Consider the following 16,312-nt stretch of genomic DNA (forward strand, 5'->3'; position numbering starts at 1 on the left):
AACATTTACTGAGTGCTTACTGTCTGCAAACCCATGGACTGGCGCCCGGGTGAGTGATTCCGAAGCGGAAACCCTGCTTGTAAGGGCAGAGTTGTGTCCCCAAACCGTCCAGCCACACAGAGGCCTCAAAAAGTCCTGAGGCTCTGCGTGATGCAGGAAAGTCATAAAATCATTACAATGGTGACCGAGTGTGTTTACAGCCCTTTTGCTCCGGGTAATTTACAGATGAACTCTTATGACATTGAGAGTTCAGAAGAATTATTGCCCTTAATGTTTAAACTGGACTATGAATTTCAGAATTGCAGATAGGGGCACACCAATGGGCTGAAGCATTGCTACCTCTTTTCTACCCACCCAGAATCTTAGCCCAGGAGAACAGAAAGTGCTGGGGGGGGGGGTTGGGGAGCTTCACAGTGCATGAGTGTCTGACCATGTGCGAATGCGTACGCCCATATATACTACACAGACTGGAGGTCTGTGGAGGAAGGAGAGTGGGACAAGGAAAAGAGACTCTAAGTACCTGTTCTAAGTACCAGAATGAAGGGGGGCCCTGTGGATATGCCCCACAGGACATCAAAACTTTCAAGTTAGCAGTTTCTCCATGACCTTCCTCTCAGGTCCCTGCTTATGGGTGGCCAGTGATGACTGCAGTCAAGATATTAGGATCTGTGCTCCCATCCTGGGATTGTAGAGTACAGCAACAGATCCCCAAAGGAAAGGGCAAGATGATCAGTTCTGTCTGCACTCAGGTTTGCCTTTTCTTCAGGAGGGGCATTTGTGTTTGTGACTACCATCCTTGCTCCCTGACCCTCTTCTTGATAGTTTGGGATACCAGCTAGGCATGTGTGAGCACATGTGCCTTCTCCCCATTTATTTCGATTGGGTAGTGACTGTGGGGATCCCAGCTTTACTTCTGGCTCCTAGTTGGCTATAAATGTCAAACCCAGACATAAGATCTGGATAGTGCTAGAGGCCATGGGGAGTTGTGGTTAAGAGCAGGGTCTCCATGCTCTGACACTCAGGGCCTGCATCTCAGCTCTGTCACTTAGTAAATGCAGGACGCTGGCGGGTCGTATCATCTGTCTGAGCCTCAATGTCTTCCTCCGTAAAATGGGACTAATGGTATCTGCCTTTAAGGGATAATTTTAGGGGATTACATAAGATGTGTTGTAAAGTGCTTAGCACCATACTTGGTACCTAGTACATACTCCGTAAGTATATGTTCTTATTGGTTTTGTTCACCTTTCCCCTTTGCGTCAGCTGCGTCATCAGAATTTCTCAGTGTTTGCTCTCGCTGCTGCCTGTCTGAGCAAACGCACGTCTGTCCTGAGAAAGGCCTTCTGTGCACGTGGGCCCGAGGGGGCTTCCCTTCCCGCCATTCACTAGCCAGCGGCATTCCTCTCCTCCTGGGTGTGCTTCACAGCCTCTGACGCGTCTGTTTATCTGCTTACATTGTCAGTCTGTCTCTTCTGATGGAGCCTGAGTTTGGGGGAGGCGGGAGACTCCTCTGTGGTGGTCTCTGCTGGCACCCCCAGGCCCTGTAGAGCCGTGTAGGACTTAATAAGTATTTTGTTGGGTGAATGAATCAAAACGATGAAGGGTTGGGCAAGACCCTGAGAGACCTGTGGGGAAGACGTCCCGCAACACTGCTATGGGCCAAAAGCAGGCTTGCAGTGTCATGTTCTTCTCTTTCTAAAAGTCATATTCTGCTTTCTAGTTCATTCCTGAAAAGGAAGTCTAATTTGTCACCACATAGCCTTTTTCTCCTCTCGGGGTCCATGGAACTACTCATTTAAAGCATTCAAAGGTGCTGGAGCTGCTTTCCCTTCTCTAGCCCCTCAAGAATGTGATTGGAGTGGTTGGTAAAGAATTCCAGCCAGTGAAACTGTTGTTGCCTGTTAAGAAAGCTAGTACGCTTGTTGGGATGGGCGCGGGGTGATGCATGGAAGTGTTGAATCACCGTATTGTACACCTGAAACTAATACGACACTGTATGTTAACTAACCGGAATTAAAATAAAAACTTAAGAGTAAATAAATAAATAATAAAAATATTAAAAAAAAGAAAAGAAACCTAGTAAAGCTCTGCCGTCGTTAGCTCTAAAGGTGAACTTCCGGCTACTAATCATGTGATACAATCAACCATTAACTTTGAGTATAGATTGGTTCTTGCGACAGGGAAGTAGGAGAGGGCAAACTTGTGGCAGGAGAGAGTCTTGGAAGCAAAGGCGGGAGAACCATGGCAGCAGGGTCCCGAGGTCCACGTCCGCTTGTCCTGGGCCTGCTGCTGTGCGCTCTGAGCCCCACTGTGTCCCACGGCGGGAAGCTGTTGTTGGTGCCAGTGGATGGCAGCCACTGGCTGAGCATGCTCGGGGTCGTCCGGCAGCTGCACCAGAGGGGACATGACATAGTGGTCCTAGCTCCTGAGGCCTCCGTGCACATCAAAGAAGCAGTATTTTACAGCTTGAAGAGGTACCCTGTGCCATTCCGAAGGGAGGACGTGGAAGCCACTTTTATCAGACTTGGGCACGGTGTTTTTGAGAATGACTCTTTGCTGCAGCGTGTGGTCAAAACGTACAAGAGAGTCAAGGAGGACTCTGCCCTGATTTTGTCTGCCTGCTCCCACTTACTGCACAACAAGGAGCTCATGGCCTCCCTGGTGGAAAGCAGCTTCGATGCCGTGTTGACAGACCCTTTCCTCCCTTGTGGCCCCATCGTGGCCCTGTACCTGGCTCTGCCTGCCGTGTTCTTCTTGAATGCGCTGCCGTGTGGCCTAGATTCTCAAGGTACCCAGTGCCCCAACCCACCATCCTATGTGCCCAGGCCTCTCTCCCTTAACTCTGATCACATGACCTTCTTACAGCGGGTGAAGAACATGCTCATTTTCTTGTCAGAGAACTTTCTGTGCAATGTGGTTTATTTGCCGTACGGACCACTTGCCTCAGAAATCCTTCAGAAGGATGTGACTGTCCAGGACCTTTTGGGCTCCGGCTCTGTCTGGCTTCTCAGAAGTGACTTTGTCAAGGATTACGCCAGGCCCATCATGCCCAACATGGTTTTTGTTGGTGGGATCAACTGTGTCAGCAAAAAACCACTGTCCCAGGTGTGTATTTGAGGGGGACCTTTATAAGTCTGTATCCTTGCAAGTACTTTGGATGGAAGCCCTTGGCCCCGATATACGCCGAGTGAGCATGCTGGCATAGTCTCAGATGCCCTCTTTCATTAGTTTCTACCTTATAGATCTCCCAGCTCTGGGTTGTAATTAATATCTGTCTTAGGCATCCTCTTCTGGGTTATTTCTTTGTATAGGATACTTTAGGAAAGTATACTTTGGGCATTTTCTTGTGTGTGCTCCAGTGAACAGTAATCAGTAAGATGTGACAAACATTAATGGCCATAAGCACAGAACAATGAGTGTCGGGATCCTTGCCGAGACCACAAATCTGCAGCATGCACCTTGCCCTTGGTTGGGTCAGACACACAAGAGTCAAGACTGTTGAAATAATTCTTTGACATTTATGGGTCCTGATGGCAAAAGTTGCCTTTATGTTTCTGGTTAAAGATCCAGTGGATATTCTGATAGGAAGCTGGCTCCTGCGGTCCCTTCGCTTCTAGTAAGTAAATATCAGACAATCAGATTCTGGCATTGGGCAGAAAGGTCCTGAGTTTCATTCTCTGCAATGCTTATAAGTTAATTTTTTCCCATACAGAATGTGAGGTATGCAAAAAAGGAGCATTCATATTCTCTTCCAGATCTCAATGGAGGTAATAGAGAATAACAGGAGAATTGCTGTTGGGAAGGGTTCTCCAAGGAGGTGACATTTCCGTGGGCATTCATTCATTTATTTTCCAAGTATTGGTTGAGGATCCTCTGGTAGCCCAGGCACTTTGCAGGTGCTGAGTCTGGCTCCTACTAAGGGACTGTCATCACCCTCGAGAGCACTGAATCTTATTCCCAGAGTGACTCCAACGTGATTCACATTTTAAATGATCATGTCATTGTCACGGCAAGGAGAAACTTCGGATGGCAGAAAAAACACCACGTGAGAAATCCAGGGCTGTGTGGTTGTCTCCACCCCATTGCCGCATGACCAGGTCCCCTCTGTGGGGCTCTGATTCCCCCCCCATCATGTGAAAAGAGAGCTGGTGACCCCCTCAGATCTCCCACCAATAAGATTCTGATGCCCCGTGGCCTGTTGGAGAAGTATATGTCTGATGGGGTGGTCTGGTTAAGAAAGAAGGAGATCGTGTTGATTTTTTGGAAAGCAAAATGAGAAAACCTCACGTTATAGAAAACCAGTAATAATTCTCTTTCATATGTAGGAAAAGGTGAAATAGTCCCAAACCAGTGGTCACATCATAGATCAAAGAAAAGAGAGCTAGTCAGTATGTCTAAGTTAAACTGGAATTAAAGAGGAATATTTTTGGCATCATTATATAGGATCCAAATGAAAACAATTGTGTTTCGCCTTTACTTTGAAATGTAAAACTTTGGAGATGTGCATGCATAATAGAAATTCCACTCGGAATAGAAGGGCTTGCTTATAAATCTGCGTGGGTATCCTCAGTTACACTGGCCTTCTTTCTATTCTCGGGACATTCCAAGATCTTTCCCAGTTCAGGACCCTTGAAGCTGATGTTCTGTCCTGGGCTGCTGTGGCTGAATTTGTGAGGTGGCTGTCTTCTTACTTTTCAGGTCAGCTGTAAAGTCACTTCTTCAGGGAGTTCTTCTCTCTAAGATAGGATCCTGTGCTCTTTCCTTCATAGCACATCAAGTACTGTGATCATCTCATTTAGATACTTGTTTATTGATCGTCTCTTCCATATATGTGGGGGCAGGGACCACTGCTGCCCGTTACTGCACTCTTAACACCTGGGTCTGCACGTGATTGGTGTCTGGTAAATATCAGCATCTTGGACCACATCTTCTTTATCCATTCATCTGTTGAAAGGTATCTCAGCTCCTTCCACAGTTTGGCTACTGGGGACATTGCTACTATGAACATTGGGGTGCAGGTGCCCCTTCTTTTCACTACATCTCTATCTTTGGGATAAATACCTGGTAGTGCAATTGCTGAATCATAGGGTAGCTCTATTTTTAACATCTTGAGGAACCTCCGTACTGTTTTCCAGAGTGGCTGTACCAGCTTGCATTCCCACCAACAGTGTAAGAGGATTCCCCTCTCCACATCCTTGCCAACATTTGTTGTTTCTTGCCTTGTTAATTTTAGCCATTCTAACTGTTGCGAGGTGGTATCTCATTGTGGTTTTGATTTGTATTTCCCTGATGGCAAGCTCTGTGGAGCATTTTTTCATGTGTCTGTTAGCCATATTACAAAACTAGGATCATCAAGACAGCATGGTACTGGCACAAACACAGACACATAGACCAATAGAACAGAATAGAGAGCCCAGAAATGGGCCCTCAACTCTCTGGTCAACTAATCTTCGACAAAGCAGGGAAGAATATCCGATGGAAAAAAAAGACAGTCTCTTCAAGAAATTAAAGAAATTGGGAAAATTGGACAGCCACATGCAGAAGAATGAAACTGGACCACTCTCTTACAGCATACACAAAGACAGACATATGTACTTGTATCGAAGTTTTTGTTGCTTGTTTTACAAAAAAGGTAGTAACATATCCCCATGGCTCACCTATGAATATGTCATGAATATCGTTTTGGTTCGACATCTGATATCTATTTTTTTTAACTGCGCCATGTTTCATGGTATTTACGTGCCACAGGTTATTCTGTTAACCGTGTAATCTTGTTCCCTAGGAAGGACACTGAAGTTTATGTTCCAGGGCCTTGCTCATCTTGTTGTTACTTCAAATATTACCTTACCAAAGGTCAAGTACTTTGTAGTTTTCTTCCTATTTATTCTGTTCCTTTCTTGTTCAGTTTTTAAGTATTTTACACTTTTTTTTTTTTGCTCACTCCTGTGAATGTGATAGTTTTTCTGTTTCCGTCTGTAGCTGGTTATCTATTCACTATTCAGCCCACATCAAATTTCAGCCTAATCAAAGTATTGATTTCATCATTTAAAAAAAAAACCAGCATGCAGACTTTCATCAATAAAGAAAAGATGGTTTCTTCTGTTCTGAATTCCATGCCAGGTATTGGTCTTATCGAATTCACTAGAATCTTTAAAAACGATTGAATGATTTTGGCATTTGCAAGGATTCTCGTCTTGCTCCCGATTGTAATGAAGATTGATTTTCATTTCATTGGTTTGTATCACTTTTGCCTTTGTTTTTTGGCAAATAGTCTTTATTTATTTAAATGGTTTCCTTCTTTACTTTAGGATGTTTACTAGGAGGGGCTATAGAACTTTATCTACTGTCTTTTTCAATATCATAGTTTTGGCATCATTTATCGATATATTTTCTTTGCCTGAAATTTGTCTAAGTGCTGAGTTGTGACGACTATGTATTGGTTGCTACCTGGTTTGGGGCAAGCAAGCCTTGGTGTGAGGATGTCTTTGTAAATCATACCAAACAGCAGCCCTCTCTGTCCTACTTAATATTTTTAATTCGAAATTCCACTTTTTTGATATTAATATTACCATTCCCGTATTATCTTGTTTACCTTTCCCTAGTGCCTCTTTGGTACCCATTTGTCTTCAACCTTTTTTTTTTTTTCTTCCTTTTTAAACAACGTGGAGCTGATATTCTTAACCCGGTCAGGAGACTTTTGCCTGTTTGCACTTAATTTAACAATTGCTAGATTTGATTCTAACTTTACCAGTTTATTTTTATTTTACCTGGTCATTTTCCCTTTTCCTGATTTTTGCTGGTCTGGCAATTCAGTATTTTTTTTCTTTTTCCCCCTTGGTTAATTAAAGAATTTTTTTCTACACTTCCATTACTCTAGTGGAGATCGTCCCTGTCCCAGTGCTCTTGGTCCAAGTCCTGAACTTCAAGAATAGAGATACAATCTTTAGCGGATAAAGAGAGTTCATATGAAAGGCACACCTTGTGTTGGGCATGTCTGGGATGCCTGGCAGGTAAAAGAGAGTAGGACAGAATTGAGAGCAAAGGAATGAAGCTCAAGGATTCTAAGATGTCCTTCCCTACTCAGGGTGAGACATGTGGGGATTCAGAGATGATGTCCATCCAGACATGTTGGGTCTCAGGGAAACAGCCAAACTGAAGGTCAGTGAGAACAGAGACTTGATGATGGCGTGGACAAGAAAGACTGGTGAGCAGGGAAGCTGGCGGGCTTTGTCCCTGGCTCTGAATGTGTAGTGATAAAGCAACAGTTTTCCAACGTGCTAAGTGCTTACCAAGGATTTTGACAAACAGGTGACATTCGGGAAGAGAAAATCTGATAAAAGCCTGGAACTCAAAATACTGAACTCTGCCAAAGTTAGGACCTGTGTTAAAGGCTTCAAGTGGGTTGGTGCTTTCACTTCAGAGGGGGCCTCGTCCTTTTTGGAAGGAATAAGAGGTCGGGGAATTGAAGGTTATTTTCGTTACGCCATCGCTTCACTCTTTGGCCACTCTAGAATCTGTGAAGTCAGGGCCAGGTTTGGGGAAGTTTTGCCAAGTAGGGTGTGGACCTCACCACTGTTGAATTCTGGGAGGGGCTGGCTCAGAAGAGGCGTTGGCCGAGACAACACAATCTCTGCAGTTTGCCTTTCTGTGATCTGTAGATGAACTTCCGTGACATTTAAACTTTAGTCTTGCTATGTACCTTTGTACCTTTGGGTGTTTATGGACCTGTGGGTTCCATTTTATGATAATCACACCCTCCTGGGTGCCGAGTGGGTGTGGGAGAGTGTACAAGGAGGGGAAATCAGACATGGCCCTTTGTAGATACGGTTAAAGTAGGAGTGGGTTTCATGAAGGAGGGAAGGTCCTAGAAAGTGAGGTAAGCTGTTTACCTTCACTCAGAAGAAAGAGCTCAAAACGTACTTGGAGATGAGCTGTCTTTGCAAGGAAAGAAGGATATGGTGTAATCCTGGGGAGGAAGGACTTCAGGAAAACCGTCCTTAGGATGTTTTTGTCATAGACCAGAAATGCAGTGTGGTGGTGGGGAGGACGATGTTGGCCTCCCTGACCTTTCAGATGAGCCCAATGGAGAGGGCTGAGACACAGTCACTAGGAGCCAGAAGCCTCAGAGAGAGCTGGTGGGGGAGGACCAGGCTGGGGGCTCACCCCTGAGGAGGGCTGGGCAGTGTTCAGGCTTTATTGGTCATGCTCTGAACCAAACCTGAAAGAAGTCTCTTAAAATCACATGTGCTTAGCCCTGTGGGAAGTCCTCTCCATGTCACACCCAGGGTGGCCAGCGTTCTGGTTTGAAGAGGATGGAAAGTCCCATATTTCAAGAAACCCCTCAGTTCTGGGCAAACCCCAGCACATCACACAGTCTCATTAATGTCCTTGGCATTCTTGGGAAACATATAAAACCATTTGGGAGACTCTAGGGGAGTTCGTTAAAACATGAATAACCTACAGTTGGGGGGAAATTGCCACACTCGTACCTCCTCTGTTTCCTCTATGTGAATTGCCACTCTGTGTGTGCGTGTGCCCCCACACATGTGTGCATGCAGGTGTGTGCCTGTGTGTGCATGTGTGTATGCCCGAGGGCATATGTCTATGTTTCCTGAAGACCACAGTACCTTGGAGTTGGCTTTGAAGGTTGGGGACAGATCAGGCTGGGCTGAGATTATTGCTGAGGGTTGCGTCTGGAGGCTCCCTCCCCCTCTTCCTGGGGACACAGCCACCACTCTTGACTCCAGGTTCCTCTGTTTCCCCACCGTAGCTAATGCTGCTATTCTTTTGGTTGGATCATCTTTTTGTTGCTTCCTCTCAGAGCTTTTGTCTGACATCCATCTTATAAAGTCTATTCCTTATTACTTTAGGGATAGAGGCTTCATAGGTCATAATCTGTGATCTGTGCTTACTAGTGGGGGGTCCAGACATCACTGTCTCTTACCCTTATACATGCAGACACTTCTGAAGATCCCATCCCCCTGCTTCATCCAAGGGAACCACGGATTGTCCATTTTCTAGTAGTTGTAAGGTTCATTATTGACCAGAGAACCACTCACAGTTCATTCCTTATTCCTTGGGTCATCTGGCCCAGAAGTTTCTTCAGAAACAAGTCCCATTGCTTTGTCTTGAGTTTTGTCCTTATGTACCCAAGGCTGTAATGCCCATCGGTGGTCTTGGTTGGAGACATCAGAGTGGCCTTATAGTTGCAATCTTCCTGGGATGATGGGGATGGATATATTGCTAGAAGGGATCAGCTTCTGGAATGCGACAGGAACACTCGGTGGGGGTCATGTGCTGGGTGGGTTGAGACTCACTGCTTGTGTATCCTTCTCACGGGTGACTTCGGTACTCAGGGTTTGCTCACATGCCCTTGGCCCTCTCTGAACTCTGCAGAAGGGGCTCAGATCCTCCTGCACCCTTGGTGAGGTTTTCTGTCCCATTTTGTATCTCTCATACCTAGGGAGGAATATTTCTATTTTTACAGTACGTTATGAAGCCCTCAAAGAAAGATTCAGATATCTTTCTGTCTGTTCTTGCTAAGGCAGGAACGCTGACTTACACTCTTCAGAAAGCTCTTCTCCAGGAAAGGCGGGAAATTGCCAGGTTGACTGGCTAAGTTTCAGCACTGAGTTGACATGAATATGATCCCGAATCACCCCAGTGTATTGGCTGCCATATGCAAGACCCTGGTGTAGGCTGTGGGGAAGCAGGAGTTGTTACAGGCTGTCTTGGCTATTTGAGGTTTTTCCTTAACCATGAGCCTCATCCTCAACACTATTTGCAGCTTTCTGTGTTGGCTCCATTCATTCTTTATGTTGATAAAGGGAATATTCCAGAAGCCTTGGAAAATAATACACATCTTTACTGTAGATTTTCTTAAAGGGGCAGTGCAGGAGTTTTAGAGTCTACAGAAAGCTTTCCAAAATCCTCCTTGGACAGCTTTCCTCTCCGCCAAGGTCTCCCTTCACCGATCTGCTGAATGGCTCTCTCCCTTCTCTGTGATGCTCCTTCACCTTTGCCCCTTCCTCCTGCACTGCCTTCCACTCTCTCCTTTAGTCCCCTTCCTGAAAGCCTGCTTTCTGTTGTCTATATGGACCATATCTTCTTTATCCATTCATCTGTTGAAGGGCATCTTGGCTCCTTCCACAGTTTGGCTATTGTGGACATTGCTGCCATGAACATTAGGGTGCCTGTGCCCCTTCTTTTCACTACATCTGTGTCTTTGGGGTAAATACCTAGTAATGCGCTTGCTGGGTCATAGGGTAGCTCTATTGTTAACATCTTGAGGGACCTCCATGCTGTTTTCCAGAGTGGCTGTACCAGCTTGCATTCCCACCAACAGTGTAAGAGGGTTCCCCTTTCTCCACATGAACAATAGCATGGAGGACCATAGGGGAAGGGAGGGAAATCTGAAGGGGGAGAAATCAGAGAGGGAGATGAATCATGAGAGACTGTGGACCCCAGGAAACAAACCGAGGGTTTCAGAGGGGAGGAGGGGTGGAGAGAGGGTAACAGGGTGATGGGAATTAAGGAGGGTACATGTTGTGATGAGCGCTGGGTGTTACACATAACTAATGAACCGTTGTACACTGCATCAAAAACTAATGATGTATGGGGCACCTGGGTGGCGCAGTTGTAAAGTGTCTGCCTTCGGCCCATGGCATGATCCCAGCGTTCTGGGATCGAGCCCCACATCAGGCTCCTCCGCTAGGAGCCTGCTTCTTCCTCTCCCACTCCCCCTGCTTGTGTTCCCTCTCTCGCTGGCTGTCTCTGTCAAATAAATAAATAAAATCTTTAAAAAAAAAACAAACAAAAACTAATGATGTACTATACAGTGGCAAACTGAACATAAAAAAAAACCCAAATGGTTATTTGGGGGAAATCTGACTGTAATAAAAAGCAAGAGCAATCTGTAAGAGGAAAATAGATGTGGAAAAATCTTGGGAAATCTAAAGGATCTCAGAGTTAAGAATATGGCAGTGAGTGATGGGCATTACAGACGGCATGAGATACGAGCCCTGGGTGTTACACTCAACTAATGAACCGTTGAACTTTATATCAAAACTAATGATGGATTATAACTTGGCTAATTGAATTTAAATTAAAAAAATTAAAAAAAAAAAAGAAGAAGAAAGAAAGGCTGCTTTCTCGGGAGACCCTTCCAGCTGCTTGAAGCCCCTGGGAAGTGGATCTGGTCTCACCTCTGATTGCTTTTCCTTTGGAAAATTAGCATACTACCTGGATTCTGCATCTCAAAGAAGAACCCAGGAGACAACTGGATGAGCGGAGGAGTGAGAAGCCTTCCTCCTTTGGGAGGGAGTAAGGGGGGAAGAAAGGCTGTAACATGCACTAATGTTTTGTATCTCTAACACACACACACACACACACACACACACACACACACACACACACACATCTCTTTAATTACATTCTTAAGCTGAAGAGATCTGATTCACACCTGAATGTATGCTGTTACCAAAGACGGTGAGAAAAAAATTAACTGGAAATTTCTTGTCCTAGGAATTTGAAGCCTACGTTAATGCTTCCGGAGAACATGGAATTGTGGTTTTCTCCTTGGGCTCCATGGTCTCAGAGATTCCTGAGAAGAAAGCTATGGAAATTGCTGATGCTTTGGGCAAAATACCTCAGACGGTAAGAAGATTCCATACAATTCTATCTTCCCAAGGGTTAGAACCCCAGACTTCTAGTATGATGTTAATCCTATTAGTTGGACTTTCGGTTTGGGTTTCCCTGCCACTTCGCAATTATTAATCCGAAGTTCTTTTTTTGCCATGTCACTCTCAACTACTCTGTTAAACCGTCGTCTACTTCACTTGGGGTCTCATTTTCTCTAAGAAACTCAAAAGTGTACCAGGAGAATTTATTTTATTTTATTAACTCATTTATTTGTAAAGATTTTTTTTTTTTAAGTGATCTCTGTATCCAACCAGAGGCTCGAACTTGCAACCCCAAGATCGAGCGTTGCATGCTCCCCTGACTGAGCCAGCCAGGCACCCCAAGGAGAATTTATTTTAAAGATAAAATAAACAGGATAATGTACTTTATAGTGTTTCTTCGTATTACATAGGAGTATTTCCACAAAAAGCTGCTGGTCAGGACACTGGATTCATTTCTTGTATTTCTGCTTCTATAATTCTATATCCATTCACCTTATTAAGTAAACTTCCCCTTGAAGTGCAGAAAAGTGCAAAAACCATAAATGTACAGCTTGATGAATTTGCACAAATACACAGAATGTTACCAGTCCCCAAAGCCTTCCCAGCTGCTACTCCTCCCACCCTCGGCGAGTTATGTTCGTTCAGACGACTCCACGTTCCGGCTACTATGGCAGATGTTTTTGAATTACTGTGTTCTTTAAACGGCGTTCTTGTCTCTGCAAGGTCCTGTGGCGGTACACTGGCACTCCACCACCAAATCTTGCGAAGAACACAAGACTTGTCAAGTGGCTGCCCCAGAACGATCTGCTTGGTATGTGGGCGGGATTTGGTGTGTAGGTCAGACCCTAGTGAAATTAAGAAAGTGGCTTGCGCAGGGCTGTTGTAACGGATTGTTTAGCTGGAAAATATTATGGCCAAAGTATTCCACATTGCTTTTTATCCCGTGGGGCATCTCAACCCACATTGTCCTCTGCAGACTTCTGCAGGAGCCCCATGTGGGTGGCACGGGGTCCTTAGAGCGCTTTCAGAACCGAGACGGGGTCAGACTGTGAAACTCGGTGACTTGACCACTGCCATCCCTCCCTGCTTTGCTTCTCAGGTCACCCGAAGACTCGTGCATTTATCACACATTCTGGCTCCCACGGCATATACGAGGGGATTTGCAACGGCGTTCCAATGGTGATGATGCCCTTGTTTGGTGATCAGATGGACAATGCGAAGCGCATGGAGACCCGGGGGGCTGGAGTGACCTTGAACGTCCTGGAAATGACTTCTGAAGATTTAGCAAATGCCCTAAAGACTGTCATCAATGACAAAAGGTAAGAGGAAAGGTACAGAGGAATACTGCCTGTATTTTGGCCATCTCTTTCACAACAAATATTCAAATGTGAAAACAAATACATAAAACCCAATTTATAAGTAAGCTGATTTGGGGATTATTATTACTCATTTTATAAAAGGATGCTTTAATTCTTATGGAACTTATCATTGAAATGATTTTAAGTATTATTTCCCTCGGTAGGATTAGAACTTCAATTTATTAAAAACCATCGTCACCAAGTAGACATCTGATCTGTAAGTTCCTGCAGAGAAAGAAAGAAATATTCCATTATAACAAGCATAGTGTCCATAAGATAAAAATAAACCAGGAGCTTAGAAGTACAGCCCTCCCCAGCTCTGAAGCTTGTGAGAAATGTTGTTCATGGGCATTTGTAAATGGGGTGGGGTCAGGTGATACCCAGACAGAGGCTTATAATAAAAGCAAAGGTAAGTCTGTTCAAATGTGGCTCTGAAAACAACTCAAGAGGCAAAAGCTAGCAGATCAAATGATCTCTGCAGGAAATTCATCGTATTGCTGTCAGGTTCCCTAGTAACAGGCTGGCCAAAACCTTACGGGAAGAAGCGATGGCCAGGGCTGGACTTCGTCCCACAATTAATAGTGTGTGTGCACGTGTGTGTGCGTGCATGTGTGAATGCCTGTGCTTGTGTGTGTGTCTGTGAGAGTGTCAGAAATCTTGACCCGTGGTTGCTTCATTTTGAAAGAGACGTTGATCAGAGGGACAGATGTGCAAAGACTGGAGTGTGTTCGGATGGGAGGAGACACGCCACAGGGTGACACGGGGAGCCTGGGCAAGGAAAAATGGAGAAACGGGGCGCTCCTGTGTATGGTGCCCAGCTTGTCGGCATCAGGCCGTGCTGTGCCCACATCAAACGCAGTGAAAACCTGACTTCTCTCCATGTGCGGACCAAACTCATTCCTGAGGTTCGCGTTAGTGGTGCAGTTCTGATCTTTTGTTGAGTGGTACAGACAACTACGCGGAACCTAAAAATGACTGGGTGAAGTTCGCTTATTTTTAAAAAACTTCATCAGTCAGCAAACTTCATCTATTTGCTCGGGAGTCATCTCTGCGTAATTGTGAATCCCCACGTTCCCAACACGCCAAGCTGGGACCTAAAGACAAATGGAAAAATTTTGAACATCAGATGATGCAACCAGGCCATAACAGGTGCTCAATAAATGGTGGATGGACGAATGAAAGTTCTAGAAAATCTATCTTGTTTCAGAGAAGATTTCTATAAAAGGAAGATGTTTAGCAAGACTTATGGCCAAATATTATTATCACAGGATCATAATGTACCCAGATGTAATGACAGGCCTGTTTAAAGATGGCAGTTATCATAATTGCTCCTGAATAAGAGTGTCTTCCTCTGGGCTTTCTCCTCTTTTTCCTTTCTTTCCCCCTCTTTCTCCTCCTCTTCTTCTAGTGCATCCACACTAAGGGGCGAAGCATCTAACCCAGTTTGGAGTTGGATGTTCCGATTCAGCTGTCCGCACTGTCCAAAATCAACAAAAATCTGTTTAGTTGAAGAGGCTGCACAGACGCCGCCTCGTGCTAACGTGAGCACTTGGCTGGTGTGATGTGTCCCCAGTGTGAAGTGCCACCACCTTGCACATGACACTTACAAATCGCTGTTGATTTGACTAGATGTCATCGTTTAAAACCGTGAAAGGAAAACCGCTCATTGATTCTGACACGCCCTTTTCTTTTATTTCTTTTCTTGTAAAAAAGTATCTAATTTCCTACAAAAATACCAAGAAAAAGAGAAGAAAATAGGAAGCAAGTTTCAAATAATTTAATATTATAATTGTGGCTTCTAGTTTCCTTTCTACATTTTATTTTTAATTTCAGAGATAAAGGCCATTTAGTGTGTGTGTGTGTGTGTGTGTGTGTGTGTGTGTGTGTGTGTGTTTTCTGTCTGTAGTGGAAACACATTTGCTCTACCAAGGTTAGCCTTCCCAACCATAGCAAGCCTAAAGGGAGGATGCTTCACGGAGGCCAGCATTCCAGACACTCACATAACTGTCTCTGTGTTTAGCTATAAGGAGAACATTATGCGCCTCTCCAGCCTGCACAAGGACCGCCCCATCGAGCCCCTGGACCTGGCTGTGTTCTGGGTGGAGTTCGTGATGAGGCACAAGGGGGCTCCACACCTGCGCCCCGCAGCCCATGATCTCACCTGGTACCAGTACCACTCTTTGGATGTGATCGGCTTCCTCCTGGCCGTTGTGCTGGGGGCTGTCTTCATCGCTTACAAGTGTTGCGTCTTGGGCTGCCGGAAGTGCTTTGGGAAGAAAGGACGGGTCAAGAAATCTCACAAATCCAAGGCACAGTGAGAAGTAGCTGGGAAATGAGATGACCCAAAGTTGCAACCAGAGGCAACGTTAAGTTCATGTTTTGCTTATTAAAGAAATACTTAGCCCTGAGTGAGATACCCCTGAGTGTTTTTAAAAAATAAAAACAATCTAATTGCTAGTCACGCCTACAGGTAGAGACACCTGAATGGTTTCTGCCTCCTCTAGTCTCTTTGATCGGGACCACCCATGTCATCCTTCCAATCAATGGCCAAGAGGGTCGGACAGGTGTCTCCTGCACTTTGCATTACTTTTCTTACTTAGAAGTGAGGCCTGTTTGGGGAGGCACAGGTTTCAGAGGTCCCCCCGCCCCCACCCTGCCACCTGGGAGGACGGTTCTAACATCATCGTCTGGCTTCTGTAGTTCCTTCACCAGTGACAGCAGGTCCTAACTTATGCTCCTGCTTCACTGATGTCACTTTGTGCATCTGAAGAAGGAGACGTTTGTTTATTCCCGGGGCCTGGTGCCTTGTACTTGAAATAAAGGAGGGACATGGGAACTTTTGAGAACGGTGTCTGATTTCTGACTTTAAGGAAAAGAATGATGTGTAAAATTGATGAGTGAGGTGTTCAAGAGGATAATCATGGCTTAATCATGGCTTGTGGCAAATGGATCTCATTTGAGAAAAACCCAAAGTAGAGCGTCTCACAAATGTATTTTCTCGGATGTTTTCCACAACTGAGAGCATTAATAAATTCATGTAAATTATATTTCTCAGGCGTTCTTCTCTTCATTGTTGTTGCATTTCTGGGTTAGCTACATGTGCTGATTGCAAAAATAATACATGATTACGACAGAAATTAGGAAAATATAGAGGTGCACACATACGCACACAAGAAAATAAAAATCTGGTAATCATCTTCCTCAGAAATGACCAGTTACTATTTTGGCAAATGCATATACTTATAAAATACTGCAGCTACACCAAATATATCTAGC

General features: G+C 44.9%; 1 protein-coding gene across 4 annotated transcripts in view; it reads left to right on the forward strand.

Moving 5' to 3' along the window:
* The window catches only part of LOC113250325 (UDP-glucuronosyltransferase 1-6-like), a 50,634-nt gene extending 34,551 nt beyond the window's left edge, over positions 1–16,083 (forward strand). For 3 of the 4 annotated variants that reach the window (XM_048214484.2, XM_026491656.3, XM_044380685.3), the window contains exons 2-5: positions 11,521–11,652; positions 12,402–12,489; positions 12,778–12,997; positions 15,057–16,083. In XM_048214484.2, the coding sequence (XP_048070441.1) occupies positions 11,521–11,652; positions 12,402–12,489; positions 12,778–12,997; positions 15,057–15,354 (738 nt within the window). In that variant the 3' untranslated portion in view covers positions 15,355–16,083. Of the gene's footprint in view, positions 1–2,108; positions 3,103–11,520; positions 11,653–12,401; positions 12,490–12,777; positions 12,998–15,056 lie in introns of those variants that run through there. The other variant, XM_026491655.4, reaches the window with a different exon arrangement.
* The last annotated feature ends 229 nt before the right edge of the window (positions 16,084–16,312 follow it).

Source organism: Ursus arctos, unplaced genomic scaffold (genome assembly GCF_023065955.2).
Source record: "Ursus arctos isolate Adak ecotype North America unplaced genomic scaffold, UrsArc2.0 scaffold_1, whole genome shotgun sequence".
NCBI lineage: Eukaryota > Metazoa > Chordata > Mammalia > Carnivora > Ursidae > Ursus > Ursus arctos.